Raw genomic sequence first — 23,881 nt, 5'->3', positions numbered from 1 at the left:
ATATTTCCCATAGACTTATCGTCTTCAGGATTCTATATTTTATTGTTTAACACACTAATTAATTTAATCAAGATGTAACTTGTCTTGGCACGCTAATTATATCAGCTTCACTGTGTAGCTGTCTTGAATCTTTAGTCACATCAAGTCTTACATATTTTTTAATAAAGGAGATTAAATCAGTTCAGTCAGTGATGATTTTTCAAGGAAAAACACAGAGACGCTCAGATAAAATGTGTCATTAGTTTATTCATTGGTCGAACTGTACATGATGCAGTGAGAGGGGGACGCCATATGATGAGTAACATGGAGGATTACATCGATGCCAGTGCTATGGCAGCACCTGGAACACACCAACTATCAGCTGGACTGGAAATAATAGCCCTGCACAAGGAAACTGTTCAAGCCTCATTATGTACAGGCACCATACAGTGTGTTTGTGTACGTGTGTGTGCATGTGTGAGATCAAAAATATCAGACCAGATGAAAAACACACAAAAATGATTTTCAGTTCCACAAATGTAAAAGGGTGCTCTCGCTTTTTCATTGGAAATATCAATTCATTCCTTGTTTTCTGTTTGTCCATTCATAGTTTGAGTACGTGGAAGCAAAGTAAAACGAGTGGCCAAATACAAAAGATTAGCTGATTAGCAGAAGGTTTTTTTGTAATTCCATGTTCTACATTGATATCATTATTACCCATACATTTGTGCAATATCTCTCTTTGCATAGTAAATAAAAGTTAAATGTTTTTGTCGTTGACATGCACCTATCTTTTGTAGCATATTTTTCTTGCTGATTTTTGGGGACTCCCATATAGATTTATAAGCCCACTATAGTGATTGCATGCAGCGTTACCAGTAGAGCTGACCTTGATTCTACTAAGAGTTTATGAGAGCAAAAGGTTAAGCCAGTATAGTGGGTGTTGATGAGGACTGTTACGTGAGACCTGGCTGGACAGACTTCATGCCTCAGCAGTAGGAGAGGCACCACTGGCTGCAGACAGAGGGGAAAGTGCTCTGTGTGCAACAACATCCATATGTTCAGGTGATTGGTTCTTTGGCTTTTGAGTCGCGGGTTGAAGATACTTCCGGGGAGGGGGGGATTTTTTGTGACGTTAATCTGACATCAGTCCGAATCCCTCTAGAACTGACATGCTTCTCCTCGACCACCACGGCTGCTCTGTCCGCTGAATCTGAACTCGGTCCGAAGGAGGCTGTGTGTGCAGCGTGCGTCAATAATGTTGGCCAATTTTCTTTTAATAACATTGCCAAAAACACCCGCTATACAACATGCTAAGATAAAAAACAAAAGCAATTGATGTCTTGGTAAAATATGCTGTTAATTCCAAACCTGAACTCCTTATCTATGTACAATTCTGTGTGTGTGCATTCACTTTGTGGTCTGCACTTCCCTTATGGGTCCTCACATGCAGCCTCCTTAACCTTTACAGCACCTAAAACGTGAGCTATAAGTCTTCAACTGGCTTTCCACTGGGTTTGGCTTTAACAAGGCCATCTCCTGCATTAGATAATTCCGTTTTTTTTTCTCTTTGTATGTTTTTTTGCGGTATATTTGTAGCTTTTGTAGCCATGCAGAGCCCTGCAGAGAGGGCTCTTCATTCCAGGGGGCCAGCAAGCAGCACGCTTTTTGTGCGGATAATCATGCCAGGTGAGAGAGTGGTGTGGATTCCGCCTGAACGCCTGTGCACTGGCACTAAAGGATGGAAGAGGAGCTCTGTCACTCTAGAGATCAGGGTGGGAGGGGGGGGGGGGGTTTGTTACATGGGTGAGATGGAGTTGAAAAGGCTGCATTTCTAACGTCACTACGATGGAATTTGTTAAAATGTCCACTATGTCTTTTTCAAGTAAATCTAATGCCAAAGATCAGCAGCAATAAGTGCAGTCCAGCTGTCAGGTAGCCAACTAAGGAAGCCTTGGAAGAGTCCGTCTGATATTGCCATCTCTCCTCGGGTTAAATGGCTGAGGCGTTGGGGTCGTATCGACGTTTCTTCACATTTCTTTCGTGGAGACAAGAAACAGGAGTCAGTATTTTATATAATCACATCTGTAACACAGCTAGTGCAACCTGGACAAGCAACCACACTCATCTCTTCAGATTAGTAGACACATAAGTAAAATGCCACAAACAGTTATTTATCTATTGGTATATTAAAGAGCTGAAAAATAAACATAATCTTTGATGACTTCACAAAATACTGAAGACAATGATGTGAGGAAAGGCTGGTCCATGTTGAGCTGGGTGGGCTTTGACTGCAACAAGGCAGTCTGAGGGTTTTATATTCACAAACCTTTACATCCCAATTGATAATATTTGACGGTAAAAAAATATTAATTTCATTCAGGATCCATTCCCCTTTGAGTATTATTGTTAGGATTTGTGACACTGAGCTTTGGATAGAAGTCACCTCAATGACACTGAGGAAAGCACTTTATCTGTGGACCTAATGGACACTTTCAAATGAGCTAATAAATCATTTTGAAGGTTTATGAACATAAATCCCCTCTGTTGCCCTCTTGCAGACAACTGCCGACCAGCTTGTGCGTGCAACATCAGTTTACAAGGTGAAGAAGTGTAGGAGACATGTCTCATTACCAGTTTTGATGGGAAATACATTAGTTCCACTCAAAACATAACCATCTGGGAGGAAAGAGCTAACATAAAATATATATAAACTCTATCTATATAAAGGAGGGAAAGACAACCACAGAAACAACAACCACAGCAGCAGCAGCAGCAGCAGCAGCAACAATATCTACTACCACAACAGTGGGACGACAAGGAAGACGACAATAGGAGTGATGCATAACCTCCCCGTACTGTGGCTTGTTGTGGGGCTTATATCACTCTCATGCACCTGTTCCAATAGTAGGCCAGTTGAAGGTGGCACTATTGCTGTGCGTGGTTCATGCAGTGCAATGCGCCGTGTCTGTACCAGGTCTGTGAAGCAGGCAGCAATGGCAGCTGGTGTGGGCGGGGTCCGAGAGTCCTGCTCTGTTCTAGGGTGGAGCCTGGCCATCTTAGGTGGGTGCGGCCAGCCATGGCACAAAGGCTGCGGCCAACAAAAAGGGTCCTGGCCTCTGTCTCTGTGTCGCTCTCACACTTCCATTTTAAGTCTCAACCTCAAACAATAACGGACTGAGAAAAAGATCATGGAGGTGATGAGAGCACGACAACCCTGGACCAGATCATCACCTATGGGTCTGGCTCAGCCTTTGTGCAATGAACTGACCTCCTCCAAATAAACAAGTCAACATGCAAAAAAAATGATTCTTATGCTGTTTACTTTCTTTCTTTCTTTGTGTTTTTGGTGAAAACCATGATGCTTCACTACTTGGCATGCTTTGGTGGCTGCAGGATTGTATTTCTCAGTCATTTCTTAGTCCTATTTAGATTAAAATGTGTAACACCCCTGTTGCTCAAGACAGCAGGCTAATCAGCGGTAGATTATCATTTATCAACCTATTGTACTAGTAAGTACATTTCCTTGCTATGCAGGGAAGAGTTAGAGGCCTATCTTTGGATTTCAGAGGGGAATTTTTACTTATTAATACAAGCATACACAAGTTTTCAAAAATAAATGTTTAGCTATGAGTATTCTTTCCCCTCTTTCATGAAGACTAAACATGCACATCAAGCTTTGAGCTCTGCCCGTCCAATCAGTTTGAGGTTCTGCTACAGATGGACAGACGACCCCCACATGGAGCCCAGTGTCTAAAAGAGAAATCACCCTTTACACATCCTTAAGTTGAGCAGTTCAAATGCATGTTAAGCGTGTGTTTGTGTGTCCACCCTGGAGTCCGTATTCTGTAGCAGGAGTTCAAACCCTGGTGTCTAGAAGCAGCAGGGATGCTAGAGTTACAGCAGGAGAGGCATGCGGCGTGTTGCTTACTTAAAGCCCCATCCAGTCCCCCCCAGCACTATGGCAGCCACAAGGATGGCTCCGGCGATGGAGCCTATTATTAGATTGGTGGCACTAGGACCTGTAAAAGGTTATGGGGAAAAAGACATGAGTTTCTATACTCACTAACTGTATAAATAACATGTAACTATACAATGAGGATTTCACATGGAACAGAAAACATAACCATAAGTACTGTTACAGTAAAATGACTCTTAGTTTTGCATGCCCCCTTCAGTGTGTATTATGAAGTTTATAAAGTAGAGGCCCTGGGATTTTTTTTTAACATGTATCTGGTGTCAGTTGAAGTAGTGATTATCAGTGTTTGTTAGTCTGTTAAAGTTGTGCAGAAGACTAGACCATGGGTGTCCATCACTATAAAGGTTGAATCAAACAGGTTATATGTATATGTGGTATGAGCAGGAAAAAAATAGTTTTTAGGGGTCCCAGTCACCACACAGCCTACCACTGACTGACAAGCCAGGTCACTAACTGGACACTTCTCAGGACTGTTTTCTGTCTAAATGCCCCACATGCCCCAGAAAGGAGAGGATCACAGGAGCAACCACATAACGACTAAGAATTAGAGAAGGAAAAAAGGGACAATAAGAAGAAGAGGGAGGATGGAGAAAGAGGACACATCAGGAAGAGAGGAGGAGGAGGAGGAGGAGGAGGAATCCATCAATCAATCACACAACACTGAAAACATCCAATCACATGACAATTATATGGTCATAACCAACACACAAGAAAACACAAAGCCACCGGGACGCACACACGGGCTCAGGCCGGCTCACGAGACCGCCCGCACACTGAGGCACCACTATGAGAGGAAGAGCTGTGAAAGGGTTAAAAATGCTTACTCTATTCCCCACCCTGTGCCTCCAAAAATCACCCCCAGGGCCAGAATGGTCCCTGCTACTGCCCCTATCAGCCTGTTAGTGGCCACGCTCACTGTGTGGAGGGAAAAGGAGCATTATTACCACGCTGTCAAAAACAAACAGCAGGCTTCTGCTTCAGAGTCATGGATGAAGAGACACGCTTCCTGCTGTGACGCTTACCGCTGTGACGCTTACCGCCCCCCCGATCGTCCCCCTGATGTCAAAGTATCAGGTGTACAGCTGGACTGTGTGTTCATTTCATCTTCTAAAACTAAACAAATGTTAACGCTGCTTTTATTTTCTCCTTCCGTCGCCATTTTACATGGAGTCTTTACGACCCCAGTACACCTGTGAAACTGCGCGCTGACTCAGATCTAACATAGTGACAGAGAATGAAATTGCAGTAATGCAGAACAATGTATACAGTGTATTAGTCAGCGTGCTAAGATCAATCAGTGCACATAAACATGAGTGTTATTCATTCTATCGGACGGCAGAGATTGAAAAAGTTTGAAACCGACCCTTGGGTCCTTCGTCCTGAGTGGCCTCAGGCTCTTTAGGCGGGTCAGGCATGCTACAGTCTGTCCCTGCCCAGGTGGTGTCGCAGGTGCATGTAGCTTCATTGTTGCACACCTGCACAAATCAGACAGAAATAGATGAGGTGACGCGAGGAACAAAAGAGCTGTAAATAAAGGTGCTGACACACTGGGAGACTTTCTGGAAATCATCTCCATTGTTTATCCACAGTTAACAGGCTCCTACAAGGAGTGCTGCAGGAATGAGACAAAATCTGTAGAAATATTGAATAATGAAAAGTTAGATAACAAAAAAGTGTATTGTTATTATTATTGAAGAAGTGTGACAATGCCAGGGTGCTTGAAGTGTGACAATGCCAGGGTGCTTGTATTGTGCATGATGGACAGTTACATTATAGTAAGCGAGCTGAGTTTGCATTATGCTGATGTCTGAAGGAAGGAATGTCCATAATTTATTGTACAGCCGAGTTAAAGGTAAAATGAGCACGATTTGTCTGTTGTGGTTTGTAAGCACATAATTCAAAGATGGACCATCCTCCCCGGCTCAATAAGGTAATGTTGCTCTCCAGCAGCTGAAAGCCAACCGCAGATTCTATGTTTAGGATCAACACAGTATCTGTGTTTTTCTTTGGAGACTATTTCCAAGGCTACCTCTTGAAGGTGTGCTTACAATCAAAAATAAATACAAAATAAGACTTGGTTTGCCCTCAGCCGTTGTATGCCAAACAATCAGTCCTGTTGCAATTTACATCTATGTCAGACTAAAATGTTATCACCTTTTTATTTTTGTCTTATTAGACTTTAGTGTGAAATTGTCATAAGTAGCATATTCATTCCTAAATTATGGCAACAAAATACATTTTTAAAGTTACAGTGAGCTTGACCAGCAAAATCTAATAAATTCATCATTAAGTCCGACTGATGTTTCTAAAAAATGTATAGAAAATCCCACTACACGTTCGCAAGATGTTGCGTTCATGCGACGTGCGGACGTACAAACTGAAAACAAAATGGCTCAGGGCAGAAAATCCAGGAAGAGGGCAGGGTCTCTGGACTATACTTCTACTGGGTCACACATGAGGACTGAATAGGATGTTTTTGTATGAGTCTGTACATAGTTTTTGTTTTATGTACTCCTAATCACTGTGACTTTAAATTATGTCTTGATTTTCTTTACTTTGCTTATGTATATACCATTACACACACAAGTAAATGTCTTGTTAGTGTTAACCCATTGGCAATACTGTGAGTGTACAGCATGACTCACCCCATGGGCAGAGCACACCTGTCCATTAGGTCCAGTTGGGCAGGTGCTCATGTTGAGAGACTGGATGGGTAGACACTTGCGGTCAAGGCACATCATGGACGGCCCACAGGGAGACCCATCCTCCACGTAGCCTAAATCTGTCTCATCATCCAAAAGGACATGGCCACCACTGTGAGGAGAGGTTGGAGGGAGGGAAGGGGAGAGAAAAATAAGGAAAATAGGGAAAGGGGGCAGAGAGAGAGGGAGAGAAAACTCATACATGGAAGATTATACCAAAAGTGACAAAACGGGATGAGAGTAAACCGGCTTAATATATAGTACTCGTGTTTACCTGCAGTCTACCAGTCTGCCTTGATGGTTGAAGGAGGCTGGGGTGATTTCTCCTTTCATAATGCCGATACGTGGGTTGCGGCCAATGTTGGAACAGAGAAGGTAACCGCAGAACACATCGCTGAAAAACACCACAGAGAGAAGTCTGTACAGAATCCTATTGTCCATTTTATATACATTTTGAGGTCCTAACACTCGACTCGCTTGAGTTCCATCATGATTGCTTTCGTTACCACCATAAAGGAAGTTATGTTTGTTTATCTCTTTGGAAAAATGTAAAAACTGCTGGCCAGATTTTCATGGAATGTAGTAGAAGGGTGTGGACAAAGGAAAACACCCATCACATCAGAGCGTATATCTGAATCACGGGGTTGTGAAAAAGGAATGTTCTGTGACTGTACCCTACCCATTTATTTAGTTTTAATGAGTTAGTAGTACTGTTTCAAATCTCTAGAATTGTCTTTCATTAACTTTTTCATTTAACAAATCTTTTGTATAAATGAATTGACGTGACTCAAAATTCATCTCACAGTGAGCTGTTAAATTTCAGTTGAAAGCATTTTCATGTTAAAAAGTGGCTCTGGTTTTCATCAAGGGTGTATTCAGAGAGCATTGCTGCCAAAACACGCAGCTGGAAATGAAAATGTGATGACAGAAAAAGCTCCAATTGCAAGTCTATGAGCAAAGGCACTGATTATGAGATCACAGCTTAACACTGCAGCAACCCTGAAGTATATACAACTTGATGAAAAACGTTTTATTGGAATGAGTAGCTTCCATCTTGTGGTCCAGTAATATGTTCTTAAAATATATGAAATGCTTTTAGGGATTAAGTCTCTGAAAACAATGTTCCCTCTGTGGTCTGTATTGGTTGATTTAAAAAATAACATCACTTTCCTTCCTTGTCAGTAAAAAAACAAAGAAAGCCCATCCTCTGTTGAAATAGAAATCATTCTGACATGTATAGAGGAAATTCCATTGTTAATTTAATTTGTCTTAATTTGAAACTCACTGCTTACTACACTGGATCCATTTGTCTCCATCCTTCCCACAGTTGCCCTTCTCTGTGCCCTCCGTGTTCAGCTTCTCGTAGCAGAACTTCTCCGAGCCTGCAGCCTCTGAAGGAAAGAAAGGAGGCGTGAACTGTCTGTTTAGATGTCTCTGTGTGATGATACTCTAACACTCACAACACAAGAGATAATGCGAGTCAAAATAATTGTTGATCTTACTTGACCCCCAGATGTATTTACACTGGCTTTCTCTGGTTTTGCACTCTCCGTTGAGGCAGCGGCCCTTCAGACAGAGAAAGAATGTTAATATATTTTCAGTCAGCTGCTCCAATGCTGCTTTTCTGATTCATGTCTGCTGCTTTTTACCACTCTGCGTACCTGGTTAACCTGGCAGAGGTAGCCATCTTGTTTATGAAGATTGGGAGGGCACTGCAAACAGTTAAAACACAAGACTTCTCCTTAGCCATGCACATTGTCATAAACACGGAAAAACAAGGAATGAACAGTGTGAAACAGAAACAAATGTGCACAGTGCAACACAACAACACCTGTCCAGAGTCCCCAGAGCAGGTCTCTGAGATGTCACAGTCGTTCACATTATAGCGGCAGCTGTAACCTCGTGGATAGAACTGGTAAAAAAAAGAGAAGATAAAAGTCAGATGTAAAAAATAATAGCTGCTACAATATGTGATTTATAACAATAATGTCAATGCTTTCAGTCAAATTAATCTTTAACTTTTAGTGACTGTGTCTTTCTGGCAAATAAATACACTCGGAATATAAGTAAAGAGATTTGAAGAGAGCCTTTAACCATATTATCAACCATATATCAGTGTTTTTTTATAAGCATTGCTTATTGAGAACAAATGTCAACACTGATGCTTTTTAAAATCCACCTTTAACATGACCGTACGTATATTGTAACTTACTTGTAATTGGATTTTGTCATCTGATCTTCTTTAACTCTACTGTATATGCTTTTTACCTCAAAATGTATGTTTTTAACTGTTTTACATATTGGATTGTTCATATTATTCTAGGATGCCCAAAGACATACATGTTAATTGAATGTAATAACTCTGCAAAAGCATTAAAGAAGTAGAAATGGAAATTATTTCAGTGATGCTGGAGTAATTAAACAATATAATCCTATAAATAAATACTATATAAACATGTTGTGCTGTAAAAAAAAAAGAAAAAAGACCAAACTCATACCAGACATGTGTTATTGCAGCACGGGCCATCACTGCAGTGCGCCCCGTTGGCGAGGGAACACTTCTTGCAGCAGTCCTTGTAGCACTCCTTAAAAATAAACAGGAAGAGCTTCATCCATCTGAACAAACAACACAACAACAAACAGACCTGACTTTGTGAAGTTAAATAAACTCACTGCTCTCGCTCCACAGTCGCACTCCTCTCCCACTTCCACAAAGCCATTTCCGCACTCTGTGGACTCGAACAGCTAACAGAAGGAGACAGGACAGTGTAAAGGATGGAGCTGGTGTCGAGGTTCAGGACAGGTGGGGACAACATGTGAGCGTCTTACCTTTGTTGGCCTGTTAAACAAACATGAGCCTCCACCTCTCAAAAGGAAGTCCTTGTAGTCTGTGATGCTGCATTTGGAGAATCTCCGTGGGTGTTGGACCCTGAAGAGAGAGAACATCAGGTGATAATTAACCAGAACTGTGAGGGAGGAAGCTTGGTCCAAAAGACTGTGGGATGCCATGTGTGTGATATCTTGTCTTATCATATGCAATACTAATTCTTCACAATGATAAGAGTTCAATTTAAGAGGTTTTAAGACCTTTAACTCATATTATTTGATGGTTTTACCTGTTTCGTGATCTTACTGTCTAATGTATTTAAGTACTCTGAACAAAGACAAATGTGTAATTTGTGATATTGGGCTATATAAATCAAATGTGATTGATTCATTGATAGGTTGACTCTCTAGCAATACATAATCATTCCTATATTTATAATAATGTAATCAATGCAACTTAGACCTGGATAAGAGGCTTTTTGCTTAAAGAAACGTTCCCATGATGAGATGATGAGCTGCTGTAGCTATGACAGTGTTTGCGAAAGCTCTTTGTGATCTCCACAAAAAAACAAAAATGTGCACTTTTACTTAAAGAGTTTTAGAATGTCTCCAGACAAATACAAAACTTGACTGCCAAAAACAGGAAGATTAAAGAACTTTGTGAATGAAATGGAAACCTTCTAAAGACACTAAATTCAATGCATTTTAGGACTTTTAAAGCACTGTAAGAATACTGCCAGAATGTTATGTAAAAAGAGAGATGGCATGGATCAGGCCACTAAAATCACAACTGATAACTTTAGGTGTAGAGGCAGCATAGACTTTTCCCTAATTCATCAACAACTAAGGATGTAAATAAAACAAAAACATTGTGAGCAGATACAACACATTTTGTGCCAAAAGGACAATTCATAATTAAGATTTTTAAAAAGCATGAATGTATTGCCCACTGTAAAAGAGTTCCAGGTACATAACACTTTTTGATAATATCCTACTGATCCCGTCTACACCTTGCATTAATATGCAATCTGTATCAGGTGTTAATGATTAGTATTCTTTTAGTGACTGCGGGTTAACAGTTGTGTAACACTGCAAAACAAATGGGTTGACACTGGACAGAGATTTTTAATCAGAACATTAATTCTGCATTAATTCCCACCCTCCCTGTGCGGTGACTACATTATTAAATGACAGTAAACAAGCATTTGTAATTGTGCCACTTCCCCTCTCTTCTGTGTAAACGTGTGTGCGTGTGTCTCAGGGGTGTGTGAGGCATTACCCAGTGTCCTCCATTATGCAGCCAGCCCACGGGTCAACACAACCACATTCCTCTGCAAACAGGAAAGAGAGGATGGAGAGCCACATAAACAGAGAGTCAGAGAGATACACAGGTTTCCAATTCAAGGTTATATTATACACAATATATGAAATTGATTGTATTTCTACCTTAAAATATCAAAAATCATCAGATTTAATTGGTGGATTTAGCACCTGAATCCTTAAGCTTTCATCAGAATATTTCTATTTTTCACTTCAACCTCTTCTCCAGCTCTGCCAGTTTTTTGGGGGCCATAAAATAATCCCTCTGATGGTTGAGCATCAAACATGGCAGCTGTTCGGCTCTGACTTTGCCTCATTAGGAACTGTGATCTTAAAGCTAATGCCATGAGTCATTTTTCTCAAGCCTGACTGAAAATCTACTTTTGGACCACTTTTTCTAAGACCATCATCTCTCCATCTGTTAGGCCTGGCACAGAGAAGAGTTGACAGTTTGTCCCAGTCAAAATGCACTTTGCTGTTTCATAGGCAACATTTCCTGCTTTTAGTGATACAGTTATTTACATTTCTAAACCTTAAATTACACTTTTTCTTAAGTGGATTACAGAAAAATGTACAGACCAATATTCAGACAATTAATGTGCTTTTCAGAATTAACACAAAACCAAAAATATACTTATACTTATGTATGCCTAAAGGGATCAAGCCATGCCAACAGTTTTGTTGTGCTGAAGTTGTAAGATTAAAAACGGTCATGCCAATGACTTTCTGATGTCAACGCACAAATCCAGAACAAAGATGCCTCAGGTCAAACCACAGACCTCTCTGTGGACAGTTTAATTGAGACCCTTTGTCTACCGAACATTAAAAAAGTTGAAAAACAACTTCCAAAGTCTTAGTTCATGGCCGCATAAATCCTTTGGCAGACCCCTTTGTCTTTTGTCTTCAGTAACTCCAAATAGAACTATCTGCTAAGTCGTATATACAACAAGAGGAAAACATGTTTTTTGTCATTTTAATGATGGGAACGTTGTGATTTTGGCTCTGAATAGTCTGACATCCCTACGCTCTTTTAAACTAGCTAAAACGTGACATTGTGTGTGTTCATGTGTACTTCTCTTCGATGGGGGGTCCCACTGGATGCCAAGGTTCTGAGCCAGGCTCTGGGATAGAGACCCCGCCATGGACCAGGTGTTGCCGTACTGTGGACACAGCAGAGGCGCGAGATTATTCACCTGCAGTCACTCTCTATGATACAGATACAGTGTTTAAGAGCAAATCTACCTCGTGGACGCCTACTCCTCGGCTCCCAGAACACATGCCTCCAAAGTATGCTGCGCTGCTCCTGCGGTAGTGGAAGGTCACATTTCTACAGAAATAAAGGAAAACAAAAAGGCAGACATGAACAACAGATGAAAAGATAAAAACATCACAGAACATTCAAAAAGTGAGATGTACAAATTTGCTCCTGAAGACACAGCAAAACAACCAAAATACACTTCCATCAGAGAGAAAAATCAATGGAAACGAATTGATATCTAACATTTATCTGTTCTTTGTATTTATATTTAAAAATAGCACATAACAGAAATCAAAGAAAACATACAATTCAAAAGGATACCTACGTATTGCAGAAAAAGCTTATTTTATTTTGTTATGAATTTAATCCGAGTTATACAAAATGTGCAATGTAAAAAGGGTAGATGTAATAAACTAAGGGTTACGCCATCACTATGTCACTCAGTATTAAATGATTTGGTTTGTCACTACTTCAAAAGGAAAGAGTTATTATTGTTTTTTATTATTTTTCACATGTGTATTTATGTTGTATGTTGTATGAAATAAGGGCAATGCAAAGACATTAAGTGAAAATGAATAACTTACGAGAAGAGGTGCACAGCGTCGGCATGGTGCTTGATGCTCTGCTGCCGGTACTTGGAGAAATCCCGCAGCATCTCCAGCGGCCTCACGCTGACGGGGATCTGATCCTTGTCCGTCCAGATCTCCACGGCAACGAGCACCACGCGTGTGTGAAGTTGCTCTTTGAAGATCTGCCATTGAAGCGTGCAGTGAATGCCAGAATAATAAAGGCAGGGAGAGAGGATAGAGAATGAAAGCGGCGACAGAGAAAGGAGAACAACGATGGGTGTGAATATTAATCTGGGGATGCAGCACTCTGGGAAAAAGGAGGACAGGGTGTGTTAATGCATGTGACAAGAACACAGAGCAAACACCTTCACAATACAAAGATTAACACATAAGAAAAGACAACTTTTGGGTCGACTCAGGGTTAGAAAGATGTACTCCATTATGAAACACAAGGCTGTCTTCTGCTGTACTAGTAATACATCAGCAAGGGTACAAAGTTAAACAATTACAAAATGTAACTTATGCTATGTGTTAAAGCATCAGTAATAATAGTAAGCCAATAGTTTGATCTATATAATAATATAACTCTCTGAATAGGAACATTCTGGCCAACAAGTACTTTTTCTTTAGTACAAATACTTATTATATTTGACTTTCATACTTTTGTTACTTTCTGATACACAGGACTTTTTCATGGAGAAGAGTATTTCTACAGAGTGGGATTACTACTTTGCTTAAGTTAAATGTAGGCATACTCTTCCAGCACTGTTAGGCTGTGGATATAAGCACTGTGAAGCTTTAAGCTAAATGCTAACATAATCATGCTAATATCCTCATAATCACAATGAAGTGCAAAAGTTCTATTATGGTTACATTTCAACATATTATTTTAGTGATTTAAGTTATTTTGCGTTTCCCAGACTCATTTTTTGTATGTACATTCTTAGTGGTTGTATATAAAAACAAATTAAGGCTTTACTTACAGCATCCACAAAATTCACCACCGACTTGGCAAAATTCCTTGTGTGCTGTTTGGTATTGTGTCGTTTAAACTGCAGGCACAAAGAAATAGAACAAAGATAAATCAGCTGTAGTGATTTAATGATGCTCACTAAATAAACTATTCTACATTCACTGGTCCCTCTTGTGGGAAAAAAAGCAGTGTTGGTCCTAAAATATGAATGAGTTGTTTTAATATATACATATGACAGATATGAGTATCATACCATACTGTGATCACTGACAATCATGATCTCCAAATACTTCATCTCCTCAAATACATTGCGAGGCATCTGCAAAACAAAAACATCGAACCATTTAATGTAATGCAAAGTTATTTAATTCATAACAATTCAAGGCTGTGTTAAAGTTTGTCACAACATCAGGGTTAGCTTAGAGGACAGACTTACTGCTCGCTTTTTCCTGCGCTTCAGCCAGGACAAGTCATCCAGTTCTGAGAAGAGCTGCTCCTCCTCCTCAACTACGAACAAACACAAGGAAACAGTGACATTATGATGTATTTACAACTGGGTTTGCCTCTTTCGTGAGTTCAAGGCCGCAGGGATTAGTTTTTATTATGTTCCAACCCAGAAAATCCCAAATGGTTTTCCTGAATTTCCCCTTTAGTGCTGTGTTAAATCACGGTGTAGATGCTAGGCTGGAGTCATTAAACTTGGCAAACATGGTAGGAGGCAACAAACACCACCACTGTAAAATAAATTAAATCAAATTCTCCAGGTGTTATTCTCTTTGTGACTTATCCAAAGTACACATTATAAAACGTTAAACTGAAACAATCATTGAATTTGTTTTAAAGTTCTATTACTACAACCTCAGAAATTAGTACTGCTACCTTACTTGTGAGCTTTGTGGTGGACTATCATAAGAGGAAATTAAAGTCAGGGTCATTTGAAATGTGGCGACAGTGAAGGAAACACTCACCCTGTTCCTCTACATCATTATTCCACTGAATAGAGGCTGTTCTTCTTAGTTTGTGAGGCCTTGCAGCTGTATCCTGCAGGGCGAGAACAACATGTGTAAATTGCTGAGAGATTGATCAGAAATCCAAAACTGCTTGATATGAGGTTACAGCCATGAGCATGTTAGATCCGTTTAGCATTAAGACCTGGTATCGTCTCAAGTTGACAAATCCACAAAGCAGCATTTGTGGATTATAGGCATCTTGTTACTTTATTGGATGTTATCTCTGCTAGAAAATGTTTCTGTTTTTTTAAACCAGGAACTGGTAGCCAGACTAGATATTTCCCTCCACTTTAAGTCTCTATGCCAACTGGCTGCTGCCTGTAGCTTCATATTTACCCAACAGATATTAAAATGTTTTCTCACCTAACTCTTCAGGACAGTGAACAAGCATATTCCCCAAAAAGTATATATAAATATTGCAAAATGTACTGCTATTCACATATGAAGAGTTTAGGTTCATGTGATGCATTACAGTTAAGTTTTTTGGACATCAGTTTGATGAGATTTTAGATAAACTTGAAACACTACGATGCATAGTGAAGTCATAAATACACTTATTACTGTTCTGATATTGATATCAACTAGATTACCCAGTTCTACTACTGAAACTAATACAAAACAACAATAACAAGACTCAACATAACCACATGTCCAATGCATTAAGATAAGTTAACATTAAAACAAAATTCTGTATACTAGAACGTGAGCAAATTTACTTGACTACTTTGCTGGCCAGTGCTTCATTGTCTCATGTTATAGAAGTGATTAGCTTATCATCAGTAGAAAATCAAAAAATCAGTAAACAGCTGAGGCTTGTTTTGCATGCGAGGTGGAGGTGAGCAGATGGTAACCTTAGTGTGTTACATATTTAGTTTCTCTGCGTAAGGAATAACTTACGATTGAATGAGTCTGCTGTAAGGGCTCAATTAGATACACATAGACTCCATCGTCAAACATCCCGCTGCCGGGCAGAGAGAGTAGAAAAGAGAGAGAAAGCAGTCGATAGTGAGTCAATAGGAGCTGAGGACCAGAGATGAGTGGATCCAGAAATATTTGAACACGGCAAGGATTACACACAACACTGTTGTTCACTTACTGCAGCCCGTTGCAGGTAGATAAGGCCACATGGGAGTTATCGTTCCCTCTCACCTGGCCGTGGTAGTAACAGTGCTCACCGCCCTGAGGGAAGAAGACACAGTGCTAATGCATCATCACAGAAAGACTCAGCTTTAACTTAAGCAGCATTCCTGGCAGCACCACACACAGAACTGAGCCTACAGTAATGACTCACCATTACATAGTGAATATGTCATATACTTTACTTAATGATCATGCGCTGGAATTTTCTAACATCTCAGAGGAGGTAACAGCTTGTTTCACAGATGCCGGCTTAGTACATTAGCAACGCATCTCTGCAGGAGGTCTTTGCTTGTTAAGATGTGAAGTTAAAACATTGCAAAGATGGGTCCTGGTACTATCAGTGACTCAGCTGTCAGATCCAGGTAGGGTGAGCAGAGGACATTCACCCCCACTCTCTCTCTCTTTCTCTCTCTCTCTCTCTCTCTCTCTCTCTCTCTCTCTTCACCCATCCCACGCTGCACTGATACTGCAGAGGGCTTTCTCTCCCTTGTCATGTGACCAGAGCTCCAGCAGCAGGAGTCTGCAGGAGAGCAAAACCCTGCTGATTCAGCTACAGCTCGCCCAGCCCTGTTCCTGAATCAGCAGCAGCAGCAGCAGCCGGATCCAGCTCTCATTCCCAACCTGGTCCCCCCCCCCCCCACCCCGCTTTCCATCTCCTTTTTCCTTCTGTTCTAGGAAAATCATGTACGATCACATTTTAATCAACCTACGCGAGTCCATCTATCAACCCGCCTATCTCTTTTTGCTGTACAATTTGTTATTTTTCTTATTCTGCATACAAGATTGCCTTGGTGTAATTGTAGTTATGGGGATGACATGACAGTTGCTGATTTGATAACCAACTTTCAATAGGTTTGATGATAGGAGGTGAAACTGGACTTCAGGAAATCAGCACTCACATCTGTTCCTGTCTTTTTTTTCAAAGTCTATAACCTAAAGTGGAGACCAAGCATATTTGTGTCTTTTACATACCGTCAAACTTGCGTGACAGTGTAAAATAAAAACAGCAGCTGAAGAGAACAAAGACTCCAAAACAAGACAGATGTGTCCTGTACCATTTTAGTCACACACAAAAAATGTTACCTTAGAAAGAACAGGTTTCCCCGCCTCATAGTGGATCTCAACGTAATCGGAAGACAGCAAGTCACTGTAAAACACAGATTTTATTTGGTTAATGTGGACGGATGTGATGCAGCGACAATAAAAAACAAGTCTGTCTGCCTTTACTTTCTGTGACTCACATATTGTGTTTTTCACTTAGCGGTGAGTAGTGCTTTGGTTGGCATTTAAACAAGAACACTCATCACCACTGTGCCCGGATTAGCCTGCACAAACACTCCAATGGCTTTTCAATAGTGCGAAAAATACGTTAAATGTTGCCTAACCTCAGGAAAAATGATGACACATGTTATACAATAAATACTGCTACAACAAGATGCGCAGTTCCCTCACAATTTTAGCAAAGTGGGCATGAGTTAACCAAGTGAACCGAGAAGTTGAAACAATCATTTCGAAAACTACATTTGACAAGAGTTCATGGACAGGACATGTTCCTCAAATGTCCCAAAATTAGATCACTGGTTGAGGAACAGCTCTCATAACAGGAACAGAAAGAGATAATGTTTTCTAAAAAGCTGCCAATGACGCCTAATGTTGTAATGATTTCAAGGCCTCGGCTTCACCTTGAACACAGCGATCCTCCCGGCAGGTCCCGCTATCTGAGTCAGCGTCTCTCACCATTTAACACACTCAATCTGTTAGCCGACAGCTGACTTCAAGAGACTGCCATTTCTGCCACAATAGCGTTTTTTCCCCAGAGTAACCTTGCAAAAAAAAAAAAAACTCCTCATCTCCATGGACATGTAGTGTCATCACAGCAACAAAGAAAAGGTATAAAACAGATAGAAGTGATGGATCTAGTGCTGTAACACCAGCAGAGTGACATTTGTGAGTGATGCTCAGCAGCATGTGAGCCGGAAGTGCACCATTATGAGAGGAGAGTCCAGGCATGAGCGCCGTCTGTGAGAGATTCCTGAGTGAGGGGCTATTAATAGTGAAACAGATGAGGCAGGGCCAGGAGAGTGGGCCACACTTAAGCGTGTATCGGTGTTCGTATGAGTGTGTGAGTGGGAAGCACTGCAGAGCATGGAGGAGTAAAGGCACTACGAGTGAAACGAAGTGTGTGTGCGTTTAAAATGCATGTGAGAGCTGTGAAAGTGTGAGGAGACCATGAGAAGGAAGCCCTGGACTGAGGTCTCAGTTCACGGGAGACTGCAGCAGCGAGACAGAGGCGAGGCCCAGAAAAACTGCAGGAGGTTCCTTCGTCTGGCGCCAGATCAAATGCAGTAGTGACACTTAATAATGTTCATTACTCCAACACATGTACATAATTAGTCTAAATAAATATAGATGCTCTGAAGAAGTAGTTTTCCCTTCTGTTTCAATTATATCAATTTATTTCAATTGACTTGTCTTTAAGTGGAAAGAAACGGCCACCTTGATTTGCAATCCAGGTACAGTAAAAGGTGAGTAGATAAAGTAGCACTCATTGGCAGGTTGTATCTATATTTAGATCTGTACTGTCGCAGCTACAACACCAAGCAGAATTCAAACCCCTGTTCTCACACAAAAAAGGCACACACTGTGTTAGCTCATGTATCTCACAGATAACCTACAGAACAAGCAAACAGCTGGGAATCAAGGTCACACTTTCAACCCTCTCTACTGCTGCTGCAAAGAGCTGCTCCTCTGTTAAGTGGGGATCATTGGATGTGTGATAAATGTACAGGACAACATCTTTTAGACATGATGTGTGAATGTGTGGGGGTGTGACATGGCAAGGGTTACGTTGTACATGTATCTTTCTCCATGCTACTTCACATAAACTGCAATCATTACATGGACACTAGAAAGTGTGACTGTATTCACTCTGCTTATATTCGTTTAAAAACCTCCCTGAATTCCTGGAGTATCTCCTATATTATCTAACCTTGTACAGTTACACAATAACACACACTTCACTGCGGATAGTTGCTGATATCTGCACTTCCTAGTGGCATTGAAATAACACTCAAACTACTTAAACAGATAGCAAAGCATCCAGAGTCATTTCCTTTCAACACTGTGTTACTACAGCTATTGGCAAGAACCAAAATGTCCAACCCAGTAAAACCTTCCATAATTACTTTTGTTTGCTGAAGTGATCATATTTCCAACTTAAATAAAGCAACCAGACACAGAATACCAGCAAGTAGATAACACAAAAAACATATAACAGCATTCCACCATGCAGATAATATAAATGTACAATATTATGTTACAGAATCCAGCTTGGAATCACATTAAAGGACATGGAATTCAATAAGCATTTTAAAGTCCTTGTACACATGAACATTAAGCCTTCACACATGTAGACCGGCTACTTTGAGAAGGCAGCAAATCAATAGCATCGAATGTCCAAGAGCATCGTGTCTCCAAACGGGACAGTGATCAAACACCACAGACTAACTTTCTCTCTGCAGGTTCTGATGCAAACCGATTAAACCTCATTAAAGATACATATTTGTGTTTCCAGATCTTTTTCTCAAATAGTCCTAGTAGTCTGGATGCTGAAATAAAATACCTTTCGCACTCTGGAAATGAGGATTCTAGAAACTAGGGCGCTGACCTATTCAATTACAGTTTCCATGATTACATTATCGTCGACCGGCGCTGCATTAATCACTGATCTGACATATAATAGTGCGTATCATTTACAAACGTCATCTACAGATGGGAATCACAAGTGTCGTGTGTGTGATGCCCTAAGCCAGGGGTGTCAAACTCAATTTCATCGCGGGCTACATTAGCATTATGGTTGCACTCAAAGGGCCGGTTGTAACTATATAAATATACATATATAAATATATAATATATATATAAAATAATTATTATCGGATAGGGTAATAACTAACTACGTTTGAAAGCAGAAGTCCAGTGCAAATAATTGCAAGTCTCTTCAGTGCGCATGTCACAAAACGAGATGCATTGTGGGACATGTAGTTTATGGGCAACCTGCTTCTGTAAAGTGGCATGTAACCGTATAATAAACGTATTATATTCTTTGCAAGCTCTTGCGGGCCACATAAAATGAAGTCGCGGGCCGGATTTGGCCCCCGGGCCTTGAGTTTGACACCCCTGCCCTAAGCCTAAATGTAATTGTCGCCTATGAGGGTGTTGATCTTTCCATAGTAAAAAATTATGTTTAGTGATATGTTTGATGTTAGTTTGTATTTACTGGCATGCTTTTTGAATCTTTCTAATATCCAATCTAACTTTATTCTTAATAAGCTTACTAAAACTCATATTAAGTTTACACTAGGCCTTCATTTAGTACAACTAAATAGCCTTGCGATAGGAGATACAATCCTAAATCACAGCTTTCATATTATGCATTTCTAAAAAGCTTTTTTACACTATGTTTCTATAATATCCATATGGCGAGTCCAAGTGTGGATCTGTTGTGGCAGGAAGGTTTACACAGCTCCTCTTTAACCCCCTGATGAATGAAAATACTGACGTACTGCAATTTTCAACCATCTGCACATTACTGTCAACATGACCTTGACAGAGGATAGACGTTGTTGTAAAAAACAGATCAATCTATCTCACTGTAACTTCAGCCACACATATGGACGTTTGTAATGATTAAAGGGGGAAGTTCCGGTTTATTTAATCGGTTTTCTTCTCGTAAATGTTGCTATTAGGACTCTATGAGTGGTGCCAACTTTGCACTTGCCACCTCTGTTGTAGATATTCAGGAAATTAATAATTTCACAACCATGTCTCTGAGTCAGATAGAAAAGTAAAGTAGTGCTTTTGAATGACAACATTGTAGACAAACTCACAACAGCCCTAGTTACTGGATAAGATGAGATGGACTTACGTGTTCAATGCTAGATCCAGAGCAAATCTGGAGCCAAAGGCCTCTAACTGGAAACTGGCTTGAGCGAGGTGGACCGGCTGTAAAGGAGAGTTGTCATTAGAAATGATGCAAAGTTTACGATTATGGTCGTCCACAAACTGAAAATCCTCTAGGGTCCACCTTCAACATCCTCCACAGTACAGTGCACTGATGACAGATGAATGGCAGATGGTAATGCACAGTGGGAATGCTGGAAGAAAAGGTTTCCTTTAGCTTTAGCATGGTGGCTCTGGAATCCTTCCAGTTTATAAATGCATAAACCGTAATGTGCTGCTTCTTACTTCTAACTTCAAAGCCACACAGCATGCAGTGAAACACTCCTGCTATTGATTACCAAGGTATTTCTAGGAAATAACTTCTGACCACATCCCAGTATCAATCACTCTCCCCCCACCCTTCCTTCTTGCTGACTTACCTGCCCGTCTGTGGCTTGGTCTTTGATCCGGGTGTCCAGGTCATGGTAAGTACTCTCTGAGTCCTCGTTTAGGTAGTATATCAAACGGGAGGGGTAGGTGATCACATGCTCTACTGCATGGTGGGTTGTGTTGTCTGTGGCAGGTGCTGCAGTTGCCTGTTGCTCTGGCGGGGCTGGCACTGCGTCCCATTCAACCTTGTCCCCTACTCCTTGAGAATCTGCAAGACAATTGCCACCGCACAGACATGAAAAACCTGACAAACACATACACAGCCAAATGTCATGCTTTATTCATGAAACGCATTGACATGACTGAGGAAAGTGGCCCCGGCTTCATTGCGATTCTTCAGGACACAGTTCAGGAAGATTGGTTACATGCTATCGTATACTGACAGTCAACCACATATGGTTGATTTACAATACAGAATATAAATAGCTTCATTTCAGTAAGGCTACTTGTGCACTGCCAAAGTGAAAAACTCTGCATCAGATGGATTAATGCAGTGTGTATTTTGCAATATAAATCCAAACAGCCTCAGACAACAATAGCATATAATACAATGCACTTAAAGTAAAAAAAAGAACACTGTTAATTCACTGTGATACTTCAACATACTAAAAAGCACTATCTGTTTTAAGAGCTCAACGATAGATGCTGAGATGCTGTAATCTGTCCCATGCACCATCACGCTGTAGATGCCGCATATTAAATCAAATATCGTTTTTTTGCGGGGGGAACACGATGTTGTGCACCCGCAGTACATTTTCAGATGTTATTTTAGCCCGGCACATAAAGTGAAACGCCTATTTAATAAGATGAAAGTGAGCAAAAAAGAAAGCCAGCAGGCTATTGCAATACATACCGGATGACGCTAGTGATAGATGAAGCCAAGGCGAAAGGATGCTGACGAGCAAAGTGGCCAGAAATATCAAATGCATGATTCATATTTGATAACTGAAATATCTCATTATCAACACAACAACGCAATATATAGCTTGCGGCCCATCGTGGCAGGGGACGTGCCGTGCAGGGGGGCTTCCTTCATGGATCCGGGAGGCACCGGGCTGCTGCTGCAGTAGCGGATGAGGAGGAGGAGGAGGAGGGGGGGGGGGGGGGGGGGGGTGAGAAGGAGGAAGGGAGGGGGAGCAGAAAGAAGGCGGTGGCCAGGCAGCTACTGGAAGTCCACCAACAGACTCCTCCTCGGTGAACACAAACGTCCTTCCTCCCTCCTGCACAGGAGGCTCCTGCAGGTGACCTCGAGGAGACGGCTGTCAGAAAACATCGACCAGAAAACAAAACAGGAAATGACCCTCTCAGCTCCCTTCAGCCATAATCACTCACGAGGGATTTTTATAGGGGTATTAGGAAAAAAACATCTATAAAAATACCATTAAACGAAATGGTATGGGTACATGTTTGTGTTTTTGTTGTAATAAATCATTATAGCCATTTTAATACAAGGATTCTGTTATTTATTTAATGTTTTGGGACATAAATGGTCTGCTTCTCAGAAAGAAAATTATGATAAATTGAGTCAATAACACTTGGTTAAAATATTCAAAAAAACAACAACATATGTATATATAATACATATACACAATATTACCCTTTGTCCTGTCGATTAGAAATATTTCTCCCAGTAGATAATGTTGACTTGTCATTGCAGGAAAAGCAAAGATGTTATTTAGTGGGAATGCTGATACAGCATTCCAACTATAAGTTATTCAAAATCTTGATTCCGCCCGTTATTTTGCCGGTCTTCTTCTCCCACATTCCACATCGCAGAAACTCCGTTCAAAGATCAAAACGTTCAGCTCGGTCGGGAATCGATGGCTATTACTTTTCTCATTCATAACTTTCATAATTCCCGAGATATATCCCATAATTCATCACATTTTTAACCATTGAAGTCAATGGAGAAAATGTTCAGACTTGAACAATCTTCATGCGACTTCAACTGCTAACTGTTACTTCATACTTTCACTCAGAAACCTCATTCCAACTTTAAAATGTTACACATCTTTCTGACATTATTCGTGTAACACAACTTTTAAATCTGATTCTTACTTTTAGAGATATTAAGCATTGTTCAGACCTTGGCACAGAGGCCTTCTTCAGATTTTAACATTAGAGTGCGTGATGTCACAGCTAGAGTGTAGGAAATCTTGAAATTTGCCTTCATATATATTTTTAAAACTGCCATAATTCCCAAACCCTACATTCCTGAGACATACTGTTTCATGACAAACGTAGGAAAACATCTCGTAGCTTGAAAAATGACAACTAATTAAGCAAAAATAATTAAACAAAATGCCTCTTGAGGGCATGAAGTGACAAAAACGTGCAATATGTCTCCATTAAAGCCCATTGTAATTTCAGGCTGATATTTCCTCCCAGCAGCAGCCGCACACCTTTAGTAAATCTGCCAAAAAGGCCACATTATTGACCCGAAAGTACACAAAAAGCACACTTCAGATACTCAAGGTCCTTGAGATGCTTAACGCTTTGAAATTTCACCGATATCTGTTACGGTTCTTCAATAAAACGTTCACATGTAACAGGTTTATCTCTCATTCAGAACAATGCAAATGCTCTCCTCTCACTGATTACTGCACATTGACACGTCGTTAGCTCAAATATAAACACCTGTGTCATGGAACACAATGATGTCATAACTCCAACTGACATGCTCAGAGCAGCAGACTTCAGATAATGGTTAATGGTCCTGCCCTCAACAGCTCTACGT

General features: G+C 40.6%; 1 protein-coding gene across 4 annotated transcripts; it reads right to left on the bottom strand.

Annotated features, from left to right (window-relative positions):
- Positions 1 to 226: 226 nt before the first annotated feature.
- Positions 227 to 22,216, bottom strand: LOC117481281 (disintegrin and metalloproteinase domain-containing protein 23). 4 transcript variants are annotated; one of them, XM_034128914.1, is made up of 26 exons: positions 21,998 to 22,216; positions 21,135 to 21,352; positions 20,681 to 20,757; positions 16,840 to 16,903; positions 15,713 to 15,795; positions 15,514 to 15,577; positions 14,575 to 14,647; positions 14,043 to 14,113; positions 13,860 to 13,925; positions 13,617 to 13,685; positions 12,649 to 12,815; positions 12,049 to 12,133; positions 11,879 to 11,966; positions 10,766 to 10,817; positions 9,490 to 9,589; positions 9,334 to 9,405; positions 9,159 to 9,245; positions 8,492 to 8,572; positions 8,322 to 8,372; positions 8,163 to 8,226; positions 7,946 to 8,051; positions 6,935 to 7,054; positions 6,604 to 6,772; positions 5,322 to 5,433; positions 4,783 to 4,873; positions 227 to 2,017 (listed from the first exon to the last, which is right to left on the bottom strand). In XM_034128914.1, exons 1-26 carry the CDS (start codon positions 22,071 to 22,073, stop codon positions 1,972 to 1,974), a joined length of 2,352 nt encoding a protein of 783 aa, XP_033984805.1. In that variant the 5' UTR covers positions 22,074 to 22,216; the 3' UTR covers positions 227 to 1,971. The 4 variants fall into 4 exon arrangements, with proteins under 4 accessions (XP_033984805.1, XP_033984804.1, XP_033984807.1 ...); XM_034128913.1 differs by lacking the exon at positions 4,783 to 4,873 and adding an exon at positions 3,911 to 4,001; XM_034128916.1 differs by lacking the exon at positions 4,783 to 4,873 and having other exon boundaries at positions 1,968 to 2,017.
- Between the last annotated feature and the right edge of the window lie 1,665 nt (positions 22,217 to 23,881).

Source organism: Trematomus bernacchii, unplaced genomic scaffold (assembly GCF_902827165.1).
Source record: "Trematomus bernacchii unplaced genomic scaffold, fTreBer1.1, whole genome shotgun sequence".
Classification (NCBI taxonomy): Eukaryota; Metazoa; Chordata; class Actinopteri; order Perciformes; family Nototheniidae; genus Trematomus; species Trematomus bernacchii.
Note: the sequence above shows the minus strand (reverse complement) of the source record. Positions and strands in the feature narration are given on the sequence as shown.

Excerpts from the sequence above, each read along its gene's own strand:
- LOC117481281 (XM_034128914.1), bottom strand. The coding sequence starts at position 22,073 with ATGCATTTGATATTTCTGGCCACTTTGCTCGTCAGCATCCTTTCGCCT. Across the intron at positions 13,926-14,042 it reads AGCGCAGGAAAAAGCGAGCA|ATGCCTCGCAATGTATTTGA; the intron begins GTAAGTCTGTCC and ends TTTGTTTTGCAG. Across the intron at positions 8,373-8,491 it reads GCTCTGGGGACTCTGGACAG|TGCCCTCCCAATCTTCATAA; the intron begins GTGTTGTTGTGT and ends AACTGTTTGCAG.